Source organism: Urocitellus parryii, chromosome 1, assembly GCF_045843805.1.
Source record: "Urocitellus parryii isolate mUroPar1 chromosome 1, mUroPar1.hap1, whole genome shotgun sequence".
NCBI classification, from domain to species: Eukaryota; Metazoa; Chordata; class Mammalia; order Rodentia; family Sciuridae; genus Urocitellus; species Urocitellus parryii.
In genome coordinates, this window is record NC_135531.1 from 280831028 (window position 1) to 280852534 (window position 21507).

Consider the following 21507-nt stretch of genomic DNA (forward strand, 5'->3'; position numbering starts at 1 on the left):
TTAACCCAAGCACCTGAACTTGTTGGAAGGAAAGCTCCAGCAGGTCAAGTGTGTGGGGTCTAAAGCTGCTTCAAGCTCTGGAAAACCCCGCCTTCACCTAGCAGAGAGGCTCCCGCACTCCCTCCCTCGCCAATTAAGTGAGACATTTTAAACCTACGGGCTGGTTACAAGCAGCAGATTCCAGGATTTTCCGTCGTACCCCCAGTAATACAAAAAGCAATGCCCAGCCTCCTCCCGGGGGAACCCAGGTCCCAGCTTCCCTACTGCCCCAGAATCAGCAGCGCACAGAGTGCCCGGGCCTTACCGTCTCCCCGCGAGGGCCGCGGTTCCCGACTCCTCCCTTTGGCCCTGGCTCTCCAGGCTCGCCCTGGACACGAGAGGACGGGGGGACACGGTGAGTGAGGCTGGGGCGCAGTGGCTCCAGCCCTGCTGCTGCTCGGCCGCTGTCCCCCAGGGCCTCTGAAAGCTCAGGTTCTATGAGGTCATTTATGATTGCAATGAGCCAGGCGCAGAAAGACAGACCCCAGGGTCCTCCCTGACGTGCAGAAGCCAGGAGAACAACTGAGAGGAGAGCAAGCCGTGGTCAGGAGGCTGGGGAGGTGCAGGGGACGGAGAGGCTGGGCCACAGCAACCCACGCGATTGGAAAGGGGAGTGCGTCCTGTCGTGTGGCACAGGAGGTGTCCAGCTTCAACCTCATTGGACATCTCCAGAACACTGGAGGAGTCAGTCCAAGGGTTCCCACCACGAAGACAGACTGTGCACTGTATACCCACATCGAAGATCCCACCGTACCCCTGACACGTCGTTACCATATGTCAATCTAAAAAGTCACATGCATTGTTTACAACTGCAGCCTTCATAGGTGGAGCATGAGAAAGAAGTCAGAGGGCTGGCCCTTATTCCCCCAGGGCACGGGAACAGGCTTCTGGGGAAGAAAGAGTCCTTTTTCTCAAAGCCGACAGAGGCAGGTGCTCGGCCTTTGTGGCACAAGTCCCTGGGGTCTAGGTCTCTATGACTTCACAGTGCACAGAGCTGCTGCGTGTGCTCTGCCCAGATGTAAAATCGTGGCGCCCTGTGGTATAGAGACCACGCGGAGCTGTGCCCAGCTGCTCTGGGGAGTCGGAGGACACTGCTCCCTCAGCTTGCGTCAGGCAAGAATGGACCAGATACCAACCAGGAAGTGGGGGGGCTTGGTCAGGAGAGAGCAACCCACTGGGCGGGTGGTGGTGAGCGCCGTGATGGGGCTGGTGAGTGCTGTCCGCAGGGCGGCATGGAGGAGGAGGCATATGAAAACTAAGCAGTGTCTTCAGTGAGGCCCAGGGGACATGTGTCTCCACCCAAGTCCCCGCCCTCAGAAAAGCTCTTCCTTGCTCCAGACAAACCTTTCTTCCCAGGGGACCAGTTCTGCCACGATCTCCAGGAACCCCAGCAGGACCTCCACTTCCCTGTGGCACAAGGAAAGGGGTGTGTCACGAAGGGGTCACCATCCAAGCCCACGGGCCCCTGAACCCCAGCTCCTCCCTGTGTGGAGGTCAAGCCCAAGGGCAGGTGAACTAGGCTGCCTACGGATCCCAGGCACTTGACGTTCAAAGGTTGACGTGCACAGAAATGGTCGGTGCCAGTCCCAGATACCAGCATGACCGCCCAGGCTCTGGGTCAGGACTCTGCATGTTGCAGCTAATTCACATGCAAATGTTAGGTTCCCAACAAGCCCCTGACTTTATGGGACTGTGTTTCCCCTTCTACGCTCCACCCCACCATGAGCAGCTGGTATCCAGGGGTACTTAAGTGTCTGCTGAGTGAATGGGTAAATCAGCGAATGAAAGTAAACCTTACAATGGGTGCAGCCTACACAACCCAGAAATGGCCCTAGAGGAGCTGATGGGAAGCACAGACTCATGGATGCTTCTGGGCTGTTGGTAACTTCAACTATTTGGGCAATTTTGCACCTGTGCCCTTGAATTCTTGGTTAACCAGAAGTTCAACAAGTGTTAAAAAAAAATACAACCCAGAAACTTAAAAACTAGTTATTTATCCATTCTCAAGAGATAAAGGACTTTCTAAGCAATGACTGACAGCTGTCACCGAGTGGCCTCCACACCACACACTCCTGCACACCTGGTAGGTACACAAGCAGGGCCACCGGCTGACCAGCCACGGCCACGTCCTGCAGCCAGTGACGACATGGCTCCCTGCCTATCATCTCGAGCATGAGAGAAACCTGAACGGGGTGGGGTCCTAGCACTGGAGCCCACCCAACAATGGCACCCTGCTTCTGCTCTTCCATGGCCGAGACACATGCTGACACTGCAGTCACAGCAAGCTCACACCTTCTGCTCTGAACTGCAGGTGGAGGGACCCCACACCAAGAGCTGAATTAGGGGGGCTCTCTCTGGGGGCCCAGCGTGAGGTGTCTGCTAACATTGGCGTATCTACCGATTTTAGTAGATTTAATTAGATTTTATCCAGTTCCATCCTGAGACTCCCGAGAGGAGGCACTTCCTCCCCTGTTTGCCACCCAGGGCTCACATTTGGGAGAAACAGATCAGGACGCAGAGGTCACTGGATCGCTAAGAAATGGGGTCTCGTTTTCCCCCACTGAGAGGACCGAAGATAGACCCAGGGTTTGTGCTGCAGTCTAGAGTTGAGGGACAGGCCCACCTACAGTCCCATCACCCAGGAAGTCCCAGCCTGGCCAGGTTCTGGGCCATCTATTTAGCTACAGAGGGGAGGTCAGATGAAGACACTTACCCGAGGTCCAGAAATACCTTGCTCCCCCATCAGGCCTGGAGGACCAACGGGACCAGGTGGGCCCTGAGGAGTGAAAGACCACTGTAAGTCCTACTGAGGGGACCCATGTGACCTTTACGCACAGTCACCAAAGGTGGAGACAACCCAATCACTCAACAGTTGACAAATAGAACCACTGTGTTATGTCCATGCAGTGGAACATTACTCAGCCATGAAAAGGAATGAGATTCTGGCACATGGGCCATACATGGATAAAACTCAAAAACCTTTTACTAAGTGAAAGGTACCACACTCAAAAGTCACCCGTGAAATGATGGCATTAATAAGAAATGTCCAAAATAGACAAATACATAAAAACAAGGACTGGTGGTGACCAGGGGGTGACTTTGTACAAAGTCACTTTGGGGGCTAATAAAAATGCTTGAGACCACTGAACAAGACTGAAGGCACGTCGTGCCCCCAACTACACATCGTCAAAGAGCCAATCCTGTGTGCATACCACCTTGATCTTAAAACCACGAAACACCGGGGAACCTGGGCAGAGTCACGAGCCTGTGACCGCAGGAGCACCCACCTGTGCGCCTCTGGTGCCCTGCTCTCCCTCGAAGCCCAGCTGGCCTGGACCGCCCCTGTTGCCCTTCGGGACAAGAGAAGAGGAGTCAGCCTGGCTCACAGGGCCACAGGGAAACGCAGCTCTCGCAGGCCAGATGACAGATAGGGTCACCTGGGTCACCCCAGGACGAGACACCAGACACACGGCAGCCACCTCTGCATGCTACAACGTCTCTCACCCTGCCTCACCTGATCCCCAGGAGGGCTTTGTGAAATGAGGACGCTTTAGAGCCATGCCTGTCCCATGCCTGTCCCTCACAGGCCAGAAGACCAGCTGAGGGACACGTCAGGGACATCCCCTGATCAGTCATGTCCCCTTCATTTCACCCCCACGCTCCCCTGGGGACCTTTCCCCTATTGAAGGGGCTGAGTTCGAGGGGCAGGCAGAAACAGTGGCTGTGACGGCCCAGGAGGACATCTGACCGCTGGGCTGGATGCACCCAGCAGTGAGGGGCAGCGTGCCTCCAGGAGAGATGCCCAGCCTGGACTCACCTTAGCTCCTGCGGGTCCCCTTCGGCCAAAGCCGCCCTGTGGAAAGTCACACACTGTGAGAGGAGATGGGGACTCTGGCATGGACCCGGGGCCCCTGAGCCCAGCCCGGGTATCCCCACTGCTGGCCCCAGGGTCAGAAACTACGCCCAGGCACCGGGGGGACCCGCACCAAGGCCGCCCTCCTCGCCCCCACCGCAGAGAGCCCTGCTTCCTGGTCACTCTTACAAATCAAAGGGGAGTTTCCAGAATCACTGCCGACCCGCCAAGCAGCACAAGAGTCCCCAGCCAAGTGCAGTGAGGACCGCGGGACAGCCACCTGCCTGGCTTCCTGCCCTTCCTCAGCCACAGCGAGCAGCAGGGACAAGGACGACACTCGCTGCGTCCAGGTCCGACCCATCCCTGAACCTGGACGTCCTGGGCACTGAGATCAGGCTTGTCCCTGGGACACCTGTCCCTGGACACGCCAGAGGCGGTTCTGGTTCAGACACGTGCCCTCGCCCACAGTAACTCGGAGGTTCAAGACGGGAGCTCGGGAACGTCCTGGATCATCTGTGCAAGGCCCCCTCCCAAAGGGGACACCCCAGAGTTTGGTGTGAGGCCCTGGTGCCCAGTGACTCATCAGGCAGGTGTGTGAAGAGTCACGTCGCCCAGTGGCTGGGGACACGATCCATCTTCTACCTCGTGCAAAGAATCGAGACCTACTGTCTGCACCCTGCGCTTTAAGTCATTTCAGGAAACCACTTACAAACTGAGTCGTGAGAGCTTATGGCCACCAGAAATGAACATTTCCACGTTTGTCTTTCATTGTGTGACTCTACAGCATTATAATGTTCAAATCTTTAAGGTAGCGTTTTCAATATTTGCGGCCTGTGGATTTGGGAAGCAGGACGAGTGTTCAGTTGATTACAAGGGAGCCTGTCCCTGAGAAAGCCCCTCACACAGTCGGCCACTGGGACCTGAATGTGCTTCTGCTATTCCCACGGTGGCTGGGGACCCATTCCAGCTGCCCAGGCCCAGTGTGGCTTTCATCCTCGGTTCCTGTCAGAGCAGAGACCTGCCCTAGGCACATCATAAATGACCCGGTCTGTAGTATTCTAGCAGCACAGCCCAGCATGGGCAGATAAAGATGGCCTCAGAAATCCTGTCAGGTTCCTCAATGAAGAGCCGCTGAGTGACCGGGTACCAGGCAGTGCTGGGCAGAGAATCACCGCAGGGTCCCCAAAGCCCTCAGGTACTCACATCCTTCCCGGTTTCTCCTGGACTTCCTGATACGCCGTCTCTCCCTGGGAGACCCTGGTGTGGGGGAAAAGAATGGCGTGAGATGCTGACCCTCAGAGATGAGCTTCTAACCCTGGCACAGTGCCCGAAGGGGTCAGGAAGGGTCAGTCCCGGGGAAGAGCCCGTCTGCAGGAGGAGGAAGGTCAGCCTCAGGTCCGTCCCCACTTCCGCGAGCCTTTGGCTTGACCCACACTTCCATAAATACCTAAGGGGCATGCGTTCTGCCAAGGCACAGCCCGCTGGGCATGGGCTGCTCTGGCCCTGGAGACCCCTCAGGGCCGGCACACACTCGCCAGCCTCACGGGGCCTCTGTGGGGTCCACATGACTCTCATGTCAAAGGCCACAGCATGGCCTCTGCAGCTGCTGCTGAGCCAGCGTGAGAGTCATTGCTTCAGCCCTGAGCTCAGGGGACAGGAAAGAGCACGGTACCATGGGGCCGATGTCGCCAGTCTCTCCTTTGGGTCCTCTCTGCTGGCTGTCCCGTCCTGATTCACCCTGAGAACAACATGAGCCAGGGAATGAGTCTGTGCATCAGGAAAGCCACGGCCCTAGGGCCCAGAAGTATCAGCGGTGACCTGAGCACAAGGCTCTGCAGCACAGGGCCACATCCCACCCAGATGGCGTCCATCCACTGTGACGGAACCCAGCAGGGCGTGAGCAAGCCGCTCTGGGAGGAGAGTGCCCAGGTCACTGGAACCTGTCCTTCGTCACAGAGGCTGGGGTCCCAGGGGACAGGCGGGTCAGAAGTGGACCCTTTTACAGAGCCATCAAACAAGGAAAGCGGGAAATGGTTTCCAAAAGCAGATTTACAGTGTCCTGAGACAGCACTGTGGAAAGCCTCTGAGGTCTCCCTGTGACACCAGCAGCAGATGCTCCTCTCTGTGGCTGGGGACAAATGTCACCCAGCAACCCCGGGTGGCAGGAGGAGCACGGCAGGCCCAGGGACGCATCACAGGGTTCCAGTGAGGTCCCTCCTCCCCATGCCCCGCCACCTCCCCGCAGCTCAGGACAGAGGAGAAACCTTACCGGGTCGCCACGGATCCCCACGTCCCCTCTCTCTCCTTTGTCTCCCTTAGGTCCTTTGTCACCCTAAGTGAACACAGAAGTGGAAGCTAAAAGCTCAGCATTTTGGAGGTTTTTAAATGGATTTTATTGAGTGTATTTGAGGTTCACAGCATGATGCTATGGGATATACGTAGCCAGCAAAATGATGTCCACAGTGAAGAAAACGGACATTCCTTGTCACACACAGTTACTTTGTTTTCGTGACAAGAGCAGAAGAAATCCGCGTACTCAGCCCGGATCCCCAGCACTGTCCTACTCCACCAGCCGCAGTGGTGCTGAACACCAGGTCCCCACACCCTCACCGGGTTTTTGTCTCTCCCTGAATACCCCAGGCTCCGATTCCTGCCCCTTGACTGGAACGGCGTCACCATGTGCTCACTTGACATGAGGGCAAAACCCCTTCGACATGTTTCTGAATTACTTAGTGAACCCACAAAAATCTACGGGGGAGCCAGGCACTGGGGACTTATTTATAACAAAAGAAACTCAGTCCCTGCCCTGTGGGACATGCTCTCCAAGCCAGGAGATGCTGTGTGTTGTGTCAGAGATGGCTGGGGACTTGAGGGACATCCGGGGCGTGCCTGCAGGCAGGAGGTCAGGGAAGGCTGCCTGGAGGAAGTGGGCTTATCGCAGAAGAATAAAGGAAATACCTAGGCCCTAGAGGGGATGTTTGTGTTCCCTCCACAAGTGCAGCACCATGGAAGTTCACCTACCCGTCTCCCTGGGCTCCCCTTCTCTCCAGAAGACCCTGGCAGCCCCTTGTCTCCCTGCCAAAGACAACAGGAAAATCACACGGTGCACAGCTGCCGCTGTGGCCCAGGGGGTTCGTTTCTAGAACCTTCGGGACCCGGAGTGGTTTGACTCAACAAGTAAAATCACTCACCTCTTCCCCATCGAGACCGTCCAGGCCGATCTCTCCCAGTTCGCCCTGAGAGGGAGCAAGGCAGACGGGTGAGTGTCGGGGGAGATCGGGAGACAGACTGGGGGAGTTTTCCAAAAACAAAAACGAGCACAAATACCTTCTCTCCCGGGAATCCTCGAGAGCCCTGGAAGGCAAGGGACGGGAGGGTGAGTGCTTCCTGCCCGGCTGGTGGCTGGGGCAGAGGAGGCCCGAGGCCGCCCCCACCCCCTCGAACCCCTCGTGTCTGAAAACTGCTGCTTCCTCTCTCCATCGTGTGGGGGCCGTGAACTGATGTGCCTGGGGCTGACCCTGCTGGTCTTGGCTCCCTGGCAGGCGGAGTGGCCCCGAGAGAAGAGAGAGTACTCTCAAGGCCAAGGCCGACTCAGAGACTGGGGGGCGAAGAGCCTCCCTCAGCACCTGCCTGGAGCTTCGGCACAGAGGAGAGACTCCGGCAGCACCAACCGATCCTGGGCTTCCTGGCTCTCCCAGGCCCAGGGCACCAGGCCACCTGGCCCTGGCCTCCCACCACCCTCGTGACTGTCTCCTGACTGCTCTGCATTTCCCTGGCTCCTCCGTTCCCAGGCTCCCTTCCAGCCAGGGCCAGCTCCACGCTCCTGACCCACCCATCAGGCTGCCTTCTGATGAGGCCCAGCTGCCAGACACTGAGAACGGAGAGGCTGGTGTCCTCCTGCCAGCACGTCAGCCTGAGCACGGGTCACCCTGTGAATGTGTGTCACCCCACCAGCACCACCCTGACCCCCACTGTACCTTCACTCCTCTCTGGCCCGGGCAGCCCTGGAAGCCTTGAGTGCCGTTCACACCAGGGGGACCTCGCTCACCCTGTTGCGAGAAAGGAAGGCGTCAGGCCAGCTGAGCCTCGTCCCGTCCCTTAGCCCTGCAAACGGAGAGCCAGGGAGGGGGTTCCCGGCAACGATGCTTGTGCAGTTTGGGGAGCCAGAAGGACCTAGAACAGAACCAGGCCTGGAGGGACCTGAACCAGGTCCAGAACCAGGCCTGGGGGGACCTGAACCAGGTCCAGAACCAGGCCTGGGGGGACCTGTAGCTGCCCTAGAGAGAACAGGCTACAGGAGGGTTGCAGCTCCAAAGGGCACTACTGGCCCCGGTGGCCCAGGGAAGGTGCTGGACTCTCACAGAGGATCTGTCCTCTCGCCATTCCTCTGCATGGTCTTGGTCCCCAGCTGTCCAGTGGGGCCAGGCCAGCATCTCTGCAGGGGTCCTAGAGAACCCATCTACTCCCCACGACCTCTTGTCCCCTACTCCAGGGCTGGACCTTGTTCTAGGGTCCCAAAGCCTCCCAGGACCACATCTGTCCCAGGCCCACATCTGTCCCAGGCCCTGCCCCCAAGGCCCTGCTGGGGGCTCTTCTACCCTCCACAGCCCCCCAGATACTGAAGAGGGATCCAGAACACCCCATCTGGGAGACGAGTTCCCACAGGGGTGACCACAGCCCTGCCTGGTGCCCTGCTCGGCTCTCTCACCTCCACCTCTCTGCTCCCTGGTCTCAGCTTGGTAGACTGCTGGCCCTCTGTCTCACAGACGAAGCACGTCCCCACCCCCACCCACATCTGTCACACTCACGTTATGACACTACTTTCCACAGCGTAGAAATCTGAAGGAATCTGTTAAGGATGTTGGAAGAGAATTCTTCTCTCAAAGAGAAGCCATCAGCCACCGCACAGCTGGTGGACACAACTCACCCCCGCACAGAGGGGACAGGAGACAAGAGCTTAAGGGACAGGACAGCGTGCACTTACGGGTCCGCCCTCATCACCAGGGTAACCTCGGTAGCCATCTTCTCCAGGAATGCCCTGAAACACAGCACACGGTCCCTGTTAAACCTGGGTTCCTCCTTCTGCACCCCTCCCTGGGAGCCCGTCGCTGGGTGGAGTGGAGCTGAAACCCAGCAGGGCTTCGGGTGCTGCCTGGACTTCAACGCCTCCGGGCTGTCCCTTGACAAGGAAGCCCCGTGCTAAGAGCCCAGCTGCCCAGCACAGGGAGGCCACCAGGCGCAGTGCCACAGTGTCCGCAGTAGTTTAGGAAATGAGGAACCAGTCTATTAAAGAAGAGATTCCCTCATCCCCTGCAAGAGGAGCCTGGCAGACGCGTGGACCTCCCCACACCTGCTCCAGCAGGCCCTAAGCAATGCCCCCTCCTTGCCACATATTAGAGAAGTGACCCAGCTGAGTCATGGTCGGCTTTGAGGCAGCTGTAGGCTCAAGTCTAAGGGAGGGTCAAGTACGCCACACACCTTTGGCCCGATGGTGCCGATGGGCCCGCGGTCTCCCCTTTCTCCAGAGCACTTGCAGGGAACCCCACAGCAAGCTTTCTCAGCAATGTTGTCCTGCCAAAGTGAAGAAGAGCACAGGGTTCAGACAGCAAGAAACGTCGAGCCAAAAGTCATGGATATGCTGATAAAGATCGAGGCTGACACATGTGGGCTTCGCAGTGTGAGACGTGGTCACCCAAGGGGCAGTCCCGCCAAGACAGGCTGAGGGTTCAGCTCCACGAACAGCAGGAGGGAGTCACCAAAAGGAAAGAAAAGGTAGATTTCCTCCACTAGGTCCCAATAGTGGCCACGTTTCTAAAAGCTTCCAACACAGACAGCCAAGCTTCAAATCTGAAGTATAGCTACCCCGTGTTTAGAGTCCAGTGCAAACCTAACCAACAGACTGCATCTGGCCAGGACTGAAGATGGTTCCAAAACAGAGAGGCAGGGCATGGCTTCTGCAGAGCTGTCCTCCGAGAAAGCGGCACCAGCCTGGAGGGGACCCTGGAGCCACCGTGGGTTGGAGCAGACACAAGCGGCCCCAGCCGCTGAGCCACAAAGGCCACAAGCCAACTCCAGGTCACCAGGGCCTGGAACACCCCCCACACACACTTCACACTTCTGTCCACCCTACCGCCTGACCTGAAGAGGCAAGGGCGCAACCCAGATGCGTTTCCATCCGCTGAGCCAGCGGAGGCCACATGCGTGTTCTTGCAATGAGCTTCCTGGAGCTCTCACTTTCTCCCCGTCCCAGATTCGTCAACTGACTCGACCCAGTAAAAACTTCTAACTCCAGCCCGGAAGGAGGTAGGAGGCAAGGAGGGGCCGAGGCAGCTCATCCCAGCCACGCGGTTCTCTATTGCCACCACCAAAGAACCCTAGTTCTCCACTGGGGCCTGCCTCCCGCGTCCCCCAGGCCGCGAGGCGACTCCGCCTGCTGAGAGAGGCTGGACTCGGGGAAGAGAAGCCTCAGGGGGCTTCTCCCTCTGCACCAAGGAACAGAGGGGAAGGCAATGAAAGCTCTTCTCCCCCCCGCACCCAGGGGCCCTGGCCTTCCTTTTCAGGCGACATCTTGTTTTCATCATGTAAATTCTCAGATACTGTGGGGGCTGCTGCCTGTCCGGGGCTGGTCAGTGGCAAGCTTCTGCCTTCCCAGCAATCTCACGAATGAAAAGTCATCATAAGAAGCTACAGTTCTCCAGGAACCATGGCACATGCCTGGAATCCCTGCAGCTCGGGAGGCTGAGGCAGGAGGATCACAGGTTCAAAGCCAGCCCCAGCAGCTTCACAAGTCTATAAACAACCTAGTGAGACCCTGTCTCAAAATAAAAAATTAAAAATAAAAAAGGGGGGGTTGGGTATTTAGCTCAGTGGCAGGACACTTGCCTGACAAGCACGCTGCCCTGAGTTTGGTCCTCAGCCCTGGGGGGGGGGGAAAGGGTGGGCGGGGGTGGCTGGGGATGGTGCAAAAAAGCCACTGCTCCTGGGCACAGAGGACTTCCCGCTCGGGTCTGCAGACCCACCGACCCACCTTCCAGCTGTTGATGCTCCAGCTCCAAGCTGGCTCCTCAAGGATCCACACACAGGGCAACGAGGCCGGTCCCAAGTGAACTGAACAAATTGAACCATCCACCCAGAGCCCTGTCCCCGCTCCCCAGGCCATAACTGGCTTCCTGGTGTTGACATGCCAAAGCCACCATACCTAGATCACAGCCAAGACCTCGAAATAAAACTCACGAGCTGCTCCGCCAGTTCATAATCTAAATCCAGCAGGTTGAGCCGCAGGGGCCTGTCATACATGAACCCTCGCCCGAACTCCAACTGCGTCAGCTGCTCCAGGTTGGCCACCCGCTCCAGGCCCACCAGGATCAGGGCGTGGACTCCTGCAGGAGAGACGGGCACTCAGCTCACCCAGGCCTGTCGGAGCCGCCACATCGTTCTCCTGGCTGGGTGGTGGTTGTTGTTTTAAGCAAATTCAGCATAAATTTGGCTTTAACATGCTTAATCAAACTGATGAGCTGCTGTGAAGAGTTGGAATACCGACACTGAGCTGCTGTTTCCAATGTGTCATCAGCTAAACTTCTTACTTTCAAGACAGGAAATGGCAACCTGAAGGGTCTTCACAGGTTCTCAAGCCCCTCCTACGGGTGTGCCGTGGGGAAACCACCACGGCCCCCCCCCAGTCAGGTAGCACAGTCTCCTCTCAAAGCTGGGGACGTAAGCTCATGAGTAGAAGGTTGTTAAGATAAATCCTGCTTCCGCCAACGCTCCCTGAGCCCTCCCTCACAGCCGCTGCTCTGAGAGTCAGCGCTGCCAAACTCAAAGCAGATGAGCACCTGACGGCAGGCGTGTCTGCTCACCTGGCCCTGGCGTTCACCTGTCTGCTCACCTGCCTCTGAGACTTGCTAAGTTCACATATATCATTTATCTTGTCTTATTCCAGTGTTTTTTAACTTAAATCTTGCAGTGTCCTTGAGCTGTGGAGTTTTTGCATCACAAGCATTTCTAGCTGATGTAACGGGCTGCGACCACTCAACACTTGACTCAAACGCATGGAGACTTCTAGGTGTTCTGCCGTCTGCAGGGGTCTCAGAGCCTGAGGGCCTGCCCCAGGGGTTGGGGATAAAGCCATCCCTGGCTCAGAAAGATTTCCTGTCAGCCTCATCCCACAGCCCCAGGCCGGCACGGAAAGGCCAAGATGCCAGGGAGAGTCCTCCAACTAAAGCTGCCCGCGCCCCGAAGACTCCCACCAGCGGTTTCTCTCAGCAGAGCAGCAAGCCCTGCCTGGCCTGGGCTGGTTCTCGCGGGTAGGAAGCCCCTGAACCTACCTTCTTGCCGGAGTGCCTCGGAAGCTCTGTGCAGATCGGCCAGATCTCCGTCTGCGCCATCAGTGAAGTGAATGACCACCTGCAGACCAGAGAGGAGTCAGGCCCCACCTGAGCAGGAGAGAGACTCCAGGCTGGGGAAGGGGCCTAAAAGGGTCTTGTCTAAATCAAACTCCTCATTTTACAGTTGAGGAAATTGGGGCCGTGGTCTAGGATGTGGTACAATAAGAGGTCTGAAATAAATGAGTACAGTTTAGTGCTTAGTTAATTTTTAAAAACACAAATAGTAATGAAAATCAATCAGCTCACCTCATTCTCATCTCCTATTTCTCAGATGTGGTATCTACCAATGGTGTGTGTCTGTCTGTCTGTCTGGGGCTGAACTGTGCTCTCCTCAAAACCCACACACCGAGGTCCTCACCCCAGCACCCAGAATGTGCTATGCTCAGAAGGAGGTGAGGGGCGATAAAGTGAAGCGAGGTCTCAGGTGGCCTCTAATCCACAATGACTGGTGTCCTTTCCAGTTTAGGACACAGTAACACAGAGGGCAGCCAAGTGCACCAGCAGAAGCCAGGCTCAGAGAAAACCCACTCTGCTGACAGCGAGGTCAGACTGCAGCCTTCCTCGTTAAGAGGAAATCATACATTTCTGTTGCTCAAGCCACCCAGCCTGCAGTACTTTGTAATGAGATCCCTGACAAACAAATGGTGTGTGCACATCTCGTGCCTGTGTGTGTACATATGTAGGAACACGTCCACATAGAGAGACACAAGCTGAGAACGTGCCTTATTTAATGGGCAGGACTATCATTGAACATGAATGAGGGCTGGGGTGTAGTTCAGTGGGTAGAGCACTTTCCTGGCATGCACAAGGCCCTGGGTTCAATCCCCAGCACCACACACACACACACACAAAAAAAACATGAATGAATCAGAAATCCAACTCACTCAAGCTTCACTACTGATACCAAGGATATTTTTTAGAGCTTAAGTAAAGCTAGCAGAATTTGACATGAAATTATGACCAGTCGATCAATGAAGAATTTTTCCACCTGGGCACGAAAAACCCAGTCCTGTGCAGAGTGTGAATGTGAGAAGAACTGGGGGCCCTGCTCCCTAGAGACTCCAGAGGCTGCACAGGGAGTGTGGCCGGCTCACCTTCACGCTGTCTGGCGAGGACTTCTGGAACCTGTTCTGATAGACCTTGAGCGTGTCAGCGGTGAGGATGTAGGGGTGCTGGTTGCGCATGTTGCGGAAGGTCTCAAACAGCTCTGGCTGGTACTCCTGGAACTCAAAGGCCTCCACGGGCCCCGAGGGTGTGTTGGCTACCACCGATACCCGCACAGTGGGCAGCTGGCCACCACTGCAGCTGATTCTTTGCATCTGGCTGATCCTGTTCAAGATGATGTCCATCTTGGACTCCAGGCCCTTCTGAGTCACAAACACATTCTGATCTCTTGATCCATCAAACCCCAGAATCACATCCAGATTACAGGCTGAAAAGGAGAAATGCACAGTTCTAAGTTGAAGCTGCCGAGAATTCTACTTCTACCTGCGATAGGCCTAGTCCTGGCCCAGGGAACCGGGACACTGGCTCACGAGCCAAAGATCCTCTGTGTAAGAGCTCTGAGAAGCAATAGACCTGCCTCACACAGGGAAACAAGAGAGTGGCTGCAAGAAACCCAAGTCTTGGGCCATTTAATAAAAGTTCACGCTTCTGAAGGTGCTATTTTGGGTGTGGTGATATACAGCTGGCATTTGTGCACCAAGATTGTGCCCGAAACTATGAGCACTTCAGAAAGCAAATCCACTGATCTTAAACAATTGATCCAATCAACCTGTAATCAAAACCAAAGGTGAACACATCTGAATTATTTGTGGAATTTAAATAATAGGAGTGGAGCTGAGGGTATAGCTCAATTGATACCACAATAAATAAATAATAAGAGAAGAAGTAAATCTTTTATCAGGGCAAAGAAGGTTGACTTAATCTATTATCCTGGGAGGAGACACCAGACTAGTGGTCAGAGGAGTACCAGGGCCCACCCAAGTTGACATAAGTAAATACTCAGAGCCACCAATTGCCACCATAGCCAGCACTGGGATCTGGATAATCCAGATAGCTGAAAAAAACCTGCAAATTTCAAAGGGAAAAGGTTGAAAATATACACACCAGGGATCAATGTGCACACGGGGTTACCTTTGGAGACGTCGGTCACACCAGGACATAAGGTCTCATGCATCGCATCGTGCAGCGTTTCCAGGACCTGCTCACTCAGTTCCGACAGCTCCTGGACATTGCCCACGCGGAAGGCTGTGGCACTGTTGGACGCAATTTTCCCCACCTCCTCCGAGTCGATGTTCCTCACACCGACTGCAAACACTTTTACGCCTTTCTGGGTAAGCGCCATGCTCACGTCCTGAGCGTCCTCCACCGACTTGCCGCCGGTGATCACAAAGGCGATCTGAGGGACCCTCTGATCCAGGCGGCTGCCTGCCTCAGGCACAAAGTGATTCACCCTCAGGTGCTCCAGGCCCACCCTGGTGTTGGCGTGCCTACCCCCTTTGTAGACCACCTTATTGATGGCGTCAATGATCTGCCTCTTGGTGGAAAAGTCCCGCAGATAGAACTCATCCGTGGGGTCGGAGTTGTACTGGACTAGCCCCACTTGGATGGAGTCGCCGTCTTCATAAACCGTGTCCACAATTTCAGACACGAACCGGAGCACCTCCTGGAAACTGTCCCTCCTGAAATTGATGGACCCGTCCAACAGGAACACAATGTCCGCTTTCTTCTTCTCTATAGGGGTCACAACCAACATGGGGAGAGATTGCGTCTCAGTACCCGGAACACTAAGGCACAAAACATCAATCAAAAAAAGACATGCAAAAGAGGGCACTGTGCCAGGAATTCCACAGGGGTCTGGTTCTCGATGTCTAGGAAATGCCATGAAACCTTCTAATTCGGGTCAAAAGTAAGACTCTGTCATGAGTCGGGGGAGACAGGTGAAGGGCAGGGCAAGGAAGGGCTAGAGAGACAGACTGGAAAGTGGAAAGTAGACCCTGGGGAGATTAGGGGGCCCATCCATTCATGATGCAGAGCTTCGCGAGAGCCTGCTGAAACCAGTGGTTCTGGTTCTAATCAAGCAGCAGAGAGTCCACTGAAAAGGAGAGGAAGTTGGAGACAATGTGAGAGGTACAGATGTGCACAGCCAAGCTAAGAGGCAGGGAGAGTCAAATGGAATGCAGATCCTTCTCGAAGCCCAGTCCTGCTCATGCACCAGGGATCTGAATGTCCATTTGCCCAGAGGAGGGCAAGGAAAGGGTGGGTAGTGGAGGCATCCAACATGCTCTTGGCATCCCCACAGGTGAGGGCCAGGAGCACGAGGAAGAAGATGCTGGTGGCCACACCTAAAGGCCAAGGAAGGAGGCCCAGGCAGACTGTGCTGAGCGTCCCATCTCTGGGAAGGCCCTGATTTCAAAGTGACAGCCAGTGGGGCATGGTGTGTCTGACTCCGAGACGCTGTCTCTCCTGAGGGCCAGCGGTTAGATTAGCCCCCAGTGCACCCCTACAGAGCCCGCTGTGGGCTGCCTCTAACCGTGGGAGTGACCAAGGCTGAGTGACCATGGGCTTTGGGGGATATGTTTCCCTCTATTTCAGCTTTTTTCCAGGGTTTAGTTTCTAATATTATCTGCAGAAAAGGCCCTGAAAGAAAATTATGACGAAGAATGCCGATGATATTTTAATTAAAAGTCACTGGTGGTGCACTTGTAGTAGAGGGTCAGAGAGCTCCTACCTGGCCTTGAAGGAGGCGGTGTCTCCACGGAAGGCCCAGGAGTAGCCCCAGAGGGTCCGAAGGAGTTCATGACCCTCACTTCTATGTTGGGGAGATCTCTGAACTCCCGCACCGGGAAGACCAGCCTCGAGTTGCTGGCGATGGTCTGCAGCTCGGCCCTGTCCACATTCTGGTCTCCTATTCCCAAGGTCATGATCCCCGAGGAACTGATGACCTTGGAGAACCTGGAGACCTCTTCCTGAGACCTTCCACCCAGAACCAGGACCAGGTGCTGGGGCACGCCGTCCTCTATCCGGCTCCCCGCAGACTTGACGAAGAGGTTTCTTGCCACGAACTCCAGCGCTTTGCCGGTGTTCCGGGGAGAGCCGCCGCGGAGCCTCAGGCGCCGGAGGGCCTCCAGCATGGGCGCCTGGGACTTGTAGGTCTTGAGGTAGAACTCAGGGAAGACCTCGTTGCTGAACTGCACGACCCCAACCCTCACTCTGCTGGGGCCGATGTTGAGTCTCCGGACGATCCTGGTAATAAAATCCCGGATGTTGGCAAAGCCATCCGTCTGGACGCCCTCGGAGCTGTCGATCAGGAAGACGATGTCCGCGGCGTCGCTCTCCACAGCTGAGGGCACAGGGAGGAGAGGGAGGTCAGTGCCCTGCTGCCTCTGCTTCTGCCCCACCCCTTGGGCTGTGCACGATGGCGGCACTGGGGCTCCGCCCAGCCACTGCAGCCACTGCCTCTGGGGCCTTTTAAATTTCCTCTCTTAAAATACCTCAAGTTCCCCCAAACCTCCCCGGGTTGACCCTTTTCTCATCTTGGCTTTGTGGTCTGAGTTCCTACTAGTTTTAAAAATGTAAGCAGCATTTGGAAACAGACCCTGGAATAGCACCCTCTACAGAGTCGGAAACAGAGCCGCTGACTGACGTCCAGAACAGCGTCCTTGGAGGGGAGGAAGACGGAGATCACTGTGACATCACTGTGACAGTCCTGAGAGGCCCAGGTCCACCCCTGACCCCGGCCTGCGCGGCTGCTGACTCAGCCCCCGGGGCGGGTCTCTGTGAGGGACCACCAGTCCCCTGAGTGCCACCTGTCATGTTAACAACCCCCACCAACAGAGACCCTCATCTCTTTTGGCCACGTATCCCTAGGATTTATACAAAGTCTTTATTTTCATGATTATTGCCCCAATTCTTTACATGAATTGGTTCTTAACTACAGATTGAACACCCCTCATCCAAAGATCAGAAATCTAAAATTTGAAATTTTTTGAACAGAAATTTGTTTGTTGTTGTTGTTGTTGTTTTTTTTTTGGACACAGAAAATTTCACACTGAGACTTTGTTTCATGTACAACATTATTTTTTAACTGAATAAAATCAGTTTCAGACCATGCACATAAGGTGTATAAGAAACATCAGTGAATTTTACGTTTAGACTTGGTCTCCTCCCCGAGGTATCTCATTACATATATGCAAATATTCCAAAACCCAAATAAATCCAAAATCTGAAATACGACTAGTCCCCAGCATTTTGGATTAGGGACACTCAGCTGGTACAAAATTAACAAAAACGTCTTGGGAAAGATGAGCCACCGATTCCTATTAGAACCTAGATGTTTCTCAGATGTCATTTAAGTGAACTAATAGGTTGCCACTCGACAGATGTCCACCTGGCTTGGTCTCATCCAACCTGGAAGAGCTGCACAGTGAAACTGAGATGACCGTCACCGAGCCGTTTACTGGGAGAGAGAAAGTAGCTCTCATGCTGGGAAGCAGGCCCAGCACACAGAACCTAGGGGTCCCCTGCCAGGCCCAAAGGACCCCACAGAACATCAGCATCAGACAAGGCCACTCTGGTCACCATAGGGAAGGCAGAAATGAGGCTGCTGTAATCGTATGTGAACACAGACAAAGACCTGGGAACTGTCCAAACCACAAAGGTGACTGCACTGCTGTCCGGGTGGGCAGGGGTGACCTGCTTCTTTTCCATCTTTACCCTGTCTTCCTCAGGTAGCCCACTGAAGAACAACCTCCACCGCGTGGCCACACCCAGTCCACACCAAAGTCCCACTTCCTGAAGCCTTCCACAAAATGGCCTGGCACCAGCTCAAACCCAGGGCCCTATGACTGAGACGCCCATCCTCCCGTGGGACATCAAGGGACCTGTCCAGTCACTGGCCATCCTGGGGGCGCCTGGCTGGAGGTGTCACCTGGAAGAGCACCCTTTATTGTAAATTGTCACCTTTAGCCAGGCCTTCGAGCCTGCTCGCTTCCCCATCAGAAACACCCAGAGGGAGACCACCCCACCCCACCAGTCTTACCCGGGGGAGGGTAGCGGGTGTTTGCCAGGATCTGCTGTATCTGCTCAGAGGTCAGCGTGGTGATGGGGGTCAGCAGTTTCTGCTCCAGGCTGGGCAGCTCCCTGAAGGTGCTCACGGAGAACACGTACTCAGGACTCAGAGAGATCTTCACCAGCTCCTCCCGGTCTGCGTTCCTGGCTACGGTGAAAGGCGCCACTCCAAACTGCTTGAGCTCCACAGCACCGTCCTCCACCTCGTCGTCAGACTTGCCCGACGAGATAAGGACCAGGAACTGCGGGACACCCTCTTCTATCCGGCTCCCCAGCGGCCTCTTGAAGATGTTCCTGGACACGTACTCCAGCGCATTTCCAACGTTGACCTGCCTCCCGCCCTTGGGCCGCAGCCGCCTTACCGCGTTCAGCACCTCGTCCTTGCTGGCGTGGGCATTCAGCAGAAACTCCACCTTGGGGTCCTCGCTGAACTGGATGACTGCCACCCGGGTGGTGTCGAAGCCCACGTCCAGGTACTCCACCAGCCTCTCGAGGAGGGAGCGGATGTGCTGGAACTCGGGGCCAGCACTCTGAGACCCATCAATGAGGAAGACCACGTCCTTCTTGCTCCCAGTTCCTGTGAACCAAACATTAGAATATCAGTCTAAGGAGCAAGCCTGTGCCCCTCAGTGTCTGTACATGAGAGGCAAGAGGAGGAGCAGGCAAGGTCAGGACAAGTGCCCCCAGGGAGCAGAAGCTGTGACAAGGATGTTTCCAGAAGGAGGGAATCTCAGCTGTGGCAGGTGCTTCTCACAGACTGGGTAAGATGGCACCAGAGTGGGCATCCGGCTTCAGCAGATGGAGGGACAGATAGGAGGGTTTCCTGTGGAGGGTGAGGGTGAGCAACAGACTGGGGGTGGTCAGAGAGGATTGAGGGGAGATGTCCAGTGCAGCTGGAGGGGGCACAGAGAGAGTGTTGAAGAGAGAAGGAAGCAGTATACTGGTACCACGAGTGGAATCATGCCGTATGGTGGTACAGGGTGACGTAGGAGAGACAGAACTGCAGAGGACGCCCTGGGCAGGGGAGGAGAAAGTGGCCACAGAGACAGAAGCGGACCATCCCAGACAGGCCACCACTGAGACACGGACATCACGGCCAGCGAGAGTCAGGGGAGCCTCTGGAACTTCTCTTGGATTTACTTGTATTTCCTTGGTGCAACAGGACTCTAGGCCACCAGCTGAGAGCAAGCTGAGAAAGGAGAGGTGGGGAAGAAACAGGGTAGGAAGAAAGGAGAGGAAGGGGCATGGCCATTCTGAGGAGTGGGAGAGGGAATGGACCAGGAACCCAATGGCTGCAGAAACAGCATCTATGTGTGGAGTAAGTAAGAAGCTGAACACACATGCTTCCAAAGTGCATCCTCGCCCACACCAGGCACCTCGAGGGGCATCCTAACAGAGACTCCTGCAGTCAAGGTTTGGAATGTGCATCCGCCTGCTGCATCGGAGATGCACAGGTGCACCCATCGGAGAGAGGAAACCATCTCACTTTGTCTCACTGTCTCCCAAATTTATCTTATTGCATCCACTTCTGAACACTCATGCAAGCCGGCGGGCTCACTGCTGTCCTACAGAAGCTGACCCAGTGCCCACCAGCCTCCCTTCCCTCCCTCCTTCCCCACAGGATGAGGCACCCTGCCACCAGCTCCCTTGTCTCTTTCTCACCCCACCTTCCTTCGGGGACACTCTGCTCCCTCGGCACTGTGACTGCTCCTGCCCAGGAGCAGGGACAGCAGGCACTGGGTGGGCTTGTATTGAGGGAGGATTCTTCTTAGTCCTCTTCCTCTCGGCCCCCAGGGCTCCCGCCATTCTCAGGCTGATTGTACCAGGTCTGGCGAGGAAGAAATAGAACACCCCTTGGCCCAGGGGCCAGGGGCCCTTGCCTCCAGTCCAGACGCTTCTCATTTTTAAGAAAAATTCAAAACTAATGTTTGCACTCTGGCCCAGAAGAGGCCAATATAGCAGAGGCTCTGACCACACTTGACAGCAGAGTGCCAGTGACCAGACTGTCTTCTGAGAGTGGAGGGCTGTGCCCAGGCTCCTGGGGACCACACAGAACGAGACTGAGCTGGTGTGGCTGACCGCCCCTTCAGACAGCTGCAGAGGGTCGGCCTGCAGATGAGGGCGTCTGAGCCTCAGCCAGGATATGTCCTCCTGCAGACTTTTATTTGGCCAAAAACATGAATCTTGGCTTCTCCCATGAGACCTAAAAAGGCACATGGCTTCTCATTTTTCACGTGACTCTAGTTGTCACTCTATGAGGTGGTGGAAGGAAGATTGAAAGTACCCTGTGGCCCACAGTCTAAACACGGATCCCTGATGATTTCAAGGAAAAAGGGCTCACAGAATTCTCCACTAACCTGGGCTCGGTGGTTGCGGGAAAATCGGCTGCAACCTGCTCAGCTCCTCACGGCTCAGCTGGGTCACCCTCTCAGAGATGAGCTGCTGGACAGTGCCCAGCTCCCGGAAGGTAGGGATGGCCACAGCGAAGTCTGGGATGAAGGAGATGGTCTGCATCTCTGAGATGTCAGCGTTGCCAATGCCAATGCCGATGGGCACTGCCCCGCCCCTCTTCAGGACCACCGAGGGGCCCCTCACGTCATCACCAGACCTCTCGGCCGTGAGCACGATCAGAAGCTGGGGGACACCGTCTTCTATCCTGCTTCCTGCAGAGCTGATCAGGATGTTCCTCAGCACAAAGTCCAGGGCGGCCCCGGTGTTGGGGACCGGCCCGCCCAGCAGGGTCAGCCTGCGGACAGCACTGATGACACTCTGCTGGTCCATGTAGGAATTCAGGTAGAACTCAGGCCTGGTCCGGTCACTGTACTGCACCAGGGCCACGCGGACGCGATCAGGGCCCACATCCAGGCTCTCCACCACTCTCTGCACAAACTCCTTCATCAGGGTGAAGCCACTCCTGACGCCCTCAGAGCTGTCGATCAGAAACACCACGTCCTTTTCACCTGAAACTGGGGGGGAGACATCTGATGGCTCACGGGGACCGGGAGCAGCAGCTTCACACCCAGGTGGCACTGCACTTCACACCCATTGAGGCACTGCACATTGCCCCCAAGGAGGGTCAACTCCAAAGTCCTGAGAGGGCCACAGAACTTTGCAATGGGATTCAGTGAAGGATTGGTTCTGCACAGAGCCAGGAAGGAG

General features: G+C 55.7%; 1 protein-coding gene across 1 annotated transcript in view; it reads right to left on the reverse strand.

Annotated features, from left to right (window-relative positions):
* Col6a3 (collagen type VI alpha 3 chain) overlaps positions 1-21507 on the reverse strand; it is a 78332-nt gene that overhangs the window by 21717 nt on the left and 35108 nt on the right. Inside the window, exons 8-28 of the mRNA XM_026395966.2 lie at positions 20706-21314; positions 18320-18925; positions 16010-16621; positions 14413-15012; positions 13371-13708; positions 12217-12295; positions 11126-11271; positions 9371-9463; positions 8877-8930; positions 7870-7941; positions 7220-7246; positions 7084-7128; positions 6914-6967; positions 6162-6224; positions 5565-5630; positions 5096-5149; positions 3857-3892; positions 3327-3389; positions 2753-2815; positions 1384-1446; positions 305-367 (exon numbers count right to left, since the gene is read on the reverse strand). Coding sequence (XP_026251751.2) covers positions 305-367; positions 1384-1446; positions 2753-2815; positions 3327-3389; positions 3857-3892; positions 5096-5149; positions 5565-5630; positions 6162-6224; positions 6914-6967; positions 7084-7128; positions 7220-7246; positions 7870-7941; positions 8877-8930; positions 9371-9463; positions 11126-11271; positions 12217-12295; positions 13371-13708; positions 14413-15012; positions 16010-16621; positions 18320-18925; positions 20706-21314 — 3806 coding nt within the window. The remainder of the gene's footprint in view (positions 1-304; positions 368-1383; positions 1447-2752; positions 2816-3326; positions 3390-3856; positions 3893-5095; positions 5150-5564; positions 5631-6161; positions 6225-6913; positions 6968-7083; positions 7129-7219; positions 7247-7869; positions 7942-8876; positions 8931-9370; positions 9464-11125; positions 11272-12216; positions 12296-13370; positions 13709-14412; positions 15013-16009; positions 16622-18319; positions 18926-20705; positions 21315-21507) is intronic.